The 4,101-nt window shown below is 42.5% G+C and overlaps 1 protein-coding gene across 1 annotated transcript in view; it reads right to left on the reverse strand.

Moving 5' to 3' along the window:
• LOC115296486 (putative olfactory receptor 2W6) overlaps positions 1-3,860 on the reverse strand; it is a 15,249-nt gene extending 11,389 nt beyond the window's left edge. Inside the window, exon 1 of the mRNA XM_029944939.1 lies at positions 2,910-3,860. Coding sequence (XP_029800799.1) covers positions 2,910-3,860 — 951 coding nt within the window. The remainder of the gene's footprint in view (positions 1-2,909) is intronic.
• Positions 3,861-4,101: the final 241 nt, after the last annotated feature.

A 4,101-nucleotide genomic window follows, 5' to 3' on the forward strand; every position in this document is an offset into this window, starting at 1 on the left:
AACCTCAACCAAACTATTTTCCTGATGTTAGACCTCTCCTAACAAAATAAACCTTTTTTTTTATTCTGATTTAAGTACTCTCCCAGTCAACAATTTCGAGGCAAATATTCTGTAAGTACAGATTATGCAAAATAAGTGTGCCAAAGATATTAAGCTACCATTGGTACTTTCTGATGTCCAGAAGCAAAAGAAGCAGAGAGCACTGTCGTGGGAAGCTGTCATCACAAGAGTAGACTTCTGGGTGTTCCCTAACTCAATCTCTAGGGTCTTGAGAAATGACATACATACTTCTGCACCAAAGGCAAAAATGATGCTCATTTAAAGCGGTTTTCTTACCTGCCCATTACAATACATTTTTAAAAAGTAATTGCCACTTTCAATGTAAAATTCAATAGTGTATAAACAGAATCCGTCCACTGGCGTTCACGAAGGTGGTTCTCTAACTTTCCAGCAGATCTATAACTCGTAAACATATGTGATTGCGCTCATATTTACAGAAGCTTTTTTAAAAAATACTTTCACTGGTTTTAATAATTGACTAACGATGGGTCAATAAAGATGGGTCAAATAAGGAATAACAAAATGGGAGACCTCTGTAAGGGAGAAAATAATTTTAATGAGGACAGGAGAAATAGCTTTCTTAGGTCAATCTGAAAAGGTTTAAATCCTGAACTCTTGTTACCATTCAACCAGCCTCTAGACCATGGCAGAGTTCATGATAATCCCCTTCAGTTCATAACTCAAAGGCAGGGGAAATTTAAAAAAAGTTTTGTTACCTAAAAGTTGGGGATGACTTTTGATACATGTAGAAATTCCTCAACAGCTTATTTTCCTTCTCATCATAGAGTTTATACTGAATTAGGAAAAACGTATAAAACATTTGACAGCAGATGTAGACTCAGACAGTCTGCTGTGATAGATCCAGTTGTAATCTAGACAAACAGATAATAGTGCATCAATTAAAGTGACATAAAGAGGGCACCTGGGTAGCTCAAGTGGTTAAGCATCCAACTTCTGATTTTGGCTCAGGTCATGATGTCACTGTTCATGAGCTTGAGCCCCATATCAGGCTCTGCACTGACAGAGCCCCTCCCCTCTTCATGCGTTCTCTCTCTCTCAAAATAAAACTAAAAAAAAAGCATTTGTTTAATACAGTGAAGGTATTTTTCTGGATGTAATTAATCAGCTAAAATTAATAATTGGCCCAAGTATTACTGATTGCTTACTACCTGCAAACTATCCAACAACTTGATGTTTGGAATGATGCCAAGAAGGATTAAAAAAATAAATAGTTGGGGCACCTGGGTGGTTCAGTCGGTAAACATCCGGCTTCGGCTCAGGTCATGATCTCACGGTTCGTGGGTTCAAGCCCTGTGTTGGGCTTTGTGCTGACAACTAGCTCAGAGCCTGGAGCCTGGAGCCTGCTTCAGATTCTGTATCTCCCTCTCTGTCTGACCCTCCCTGTTCATGCTGTCTCTCTCTGTCTCTCAAAAATAAATAAAAAACATTAAAAAATGTTTTGAAAAAAATAAATTGTTCCTTACAATCAAGGAACTGACAGTCTAATAAGAGACAATAAATATAATAATATTAATTAGAAAACCTGTATTTCAGTGTATAAAAATGCAATAGCTTAAAAGAAGGGCCAGGGCATTTTAAAATCAAAGAAACTCAGATAACAGTACAAATACGATGCTAATTTGAGCTGACCACTGCAGCATGGGAAAGATCTGGGCAGGGGATCTGCATGGGGAAAGGGTGGGAAGGGAGGTTGTCCTGATATCCATTAGCAGTTAAAGAAACTGAGTGAGCTTCTAAATGGTAGAATTTTCCGAAAGGGTGTGTGGGGTTCCAGCATGCTGGTGCGAATATACAAGTGTGCACAGGGAATGTACAGGCGTGACACGCCCAGTAGCAGGTGCAGTGCCATTCAGCAGATGACAACAGAAGTTCAGACTTACTCACACCACTTGTGAATCCCACTTCTCCTCTCTGTGATGGCAGCTAATTCACACAGGGTCTATAACCATAGTTCTGCCATTAAAAAAAAATCAGGATGAAAATACCTACATGCTTTTGTAAGAGGCTTGAGACAGCACGCTTAGCTTTACAACGTAAATAGGATACATGGCTTATTTTTAGGAAACAGATTTATGCTTCTGTGGGAAATTATGCCCAATTCTAGAGCTTACTGAATTCTGATTCTGTGGCCATTATTCTGCAAAATCACAAGTTGGAACTGACAACGCCACAAAGTAAGCCTTACTCATGACAAGTCAATTCAGCCCTGCAGGGAGAAACTGAACTAGCTTCTCTCCCGAGGGCAATTTTTGTGTCGTTTGGACATTCGGTTCAACATTCTTCCCACCCCATTTTTTTTTAGGGAGAGAGAATGTGGGAAAGGGACAGAGGGAAAAGGAGAGAAAATCTTAAGTAGACTCTTAGACATGGACCCCAAAACAGGGCTTGATCTCACAACCTCACAGCTGTGATCTCACTACCTGAGCTGATATCAGCACTCAGACACTAAACCAACTGAGCCAATGAGGCACCCCAATATTCCTTCACTTCTTATCAGTTGTGCTTTCTGGCTTTAAAAAACTATTTGCTATGTTAGCCTGAATCCTTTATTAATTGAGTTGAATAAAATATTTAACACACGCTTACTTTATATCCATGTGAACACTATTTCACCTTTCTTCCAAGACTTTAATTGTTTCTATTGATGGTATTTTGCTAAGGGAGCTTCATACTATGTGTGGCTATGGTTTACTCCTATTGACCCTGGATACACTTCAGGGTATTTATCCATATTTTTAAAAATCCAAGTGTGACACATGGGCTAAAGTTATTACAAGCACAAAGTCAACGTCAGTGTTTGGGAAAATGTCTCACCTAGGGCTTCGTACCTCAGCACATAGACACCCTGATGAGGGTTGCCTCCCCAACACCTTTTTCAGTGCCCCCTTCACCTCCTTATTCCGTAAGGTGTATATGAGTGGGTTCAGCATGGGAGTGACCAGGTTATAGAAGAGGGTGAGGAACTTGCCCTGGTCTTGGGAAGCGCTGTTCCCTGGCTGCATGTACATGTAGATGATGCTTCCATAGAACAGAGAGACCACGGTCAGGTGGGAGCTGCAGGTGTTGAATGCCTTGAGGCGCCCAGCAGCCGACTTGATCTTCAAAACCGATGCTGCGATGTAGCCATAGGACACGAGGATGAGAGCGAGGGGCAGGAGGACAATGAGGATGGCAAAGCTGAAGGCCAGCATTTCCACTGCACTGGCGTCCACACAGGCCATCTTGATCAGTGCTGGCATTTCACAGAGGAAGTGGTTGACTCGGCGCCGGCCACATCTGGACAGAGTCATTGTGAGTGGGGACATGACAATGGCATTGACCAGGCCACTCCCCCAGGCCACAGCCACCAGTCGTAAACACAGCTGGGGGCACATAATGACCAGATAGTGCAGGGGCTTGCAGACCGCAGCATAGCGGTCATAGGCCATCACGGCCAGGAGGATGCACTCGACGCTCCCCACGCAGAGGAAGGAGAAGAGTTGGATCGCACAGCCAGCATAGCTGATGGTCTTGTCAGGGCCCCAGAGGTTCACCAGCATCTGTGGGATACAGCTCGTGCTGAAGCAGAGATCTAGAAAGGAGAGATTGGCCAGAAAGAAGTACATTGGGGTATGAAGTCGAGGGTCCAAAATACACACAAGGATTATGGTTGAGTTTCCCAACACAGCCACTGAATACAGAGTAAAATTCACCAGGAAGAGTACTAGCTCCAGCCTCGGCCGGTCAGAGAAGCCCACTAAGATGAAACCATACTCTGAGCTGCCATTGGTTTTTTCCATGGTCTTCCTTTCACATCATCTGTATGCCTGTAAGAAGAAAATGAACACTTAATCGATATTTTCTGAAAACTGCTGAACGTCAGGACTTTGAAGGAAGCAATAACCCATCAAGTCCGGTATTAGCATAGCTTCTGCCCTGCTCTACGAGCCGATCATCATTTGTAAAAACACATAATGCAAATTATTTCATGTTGGAAAATTCCAACTTCTATCATCTTCCTTTTCTTTAGGAGGAACTTTC

Source organism: Suricata suricatta, chromosome 7 (genome assembly GCF_006229205.1).
Source record: "Suricata suricatta isolate VVHF042 chromosome 7, meerkat_22Aug2017_6uvM2_HiC, whole genome shotgun sequence".
In the NCBI taxonomy this organism is placed as follows: domain Eukaryota; kingdom Metazoa; phylum Chordata; class Mammalia; order Carnivora; family Herpestidae; genus Suricata; species Suricata suricatta.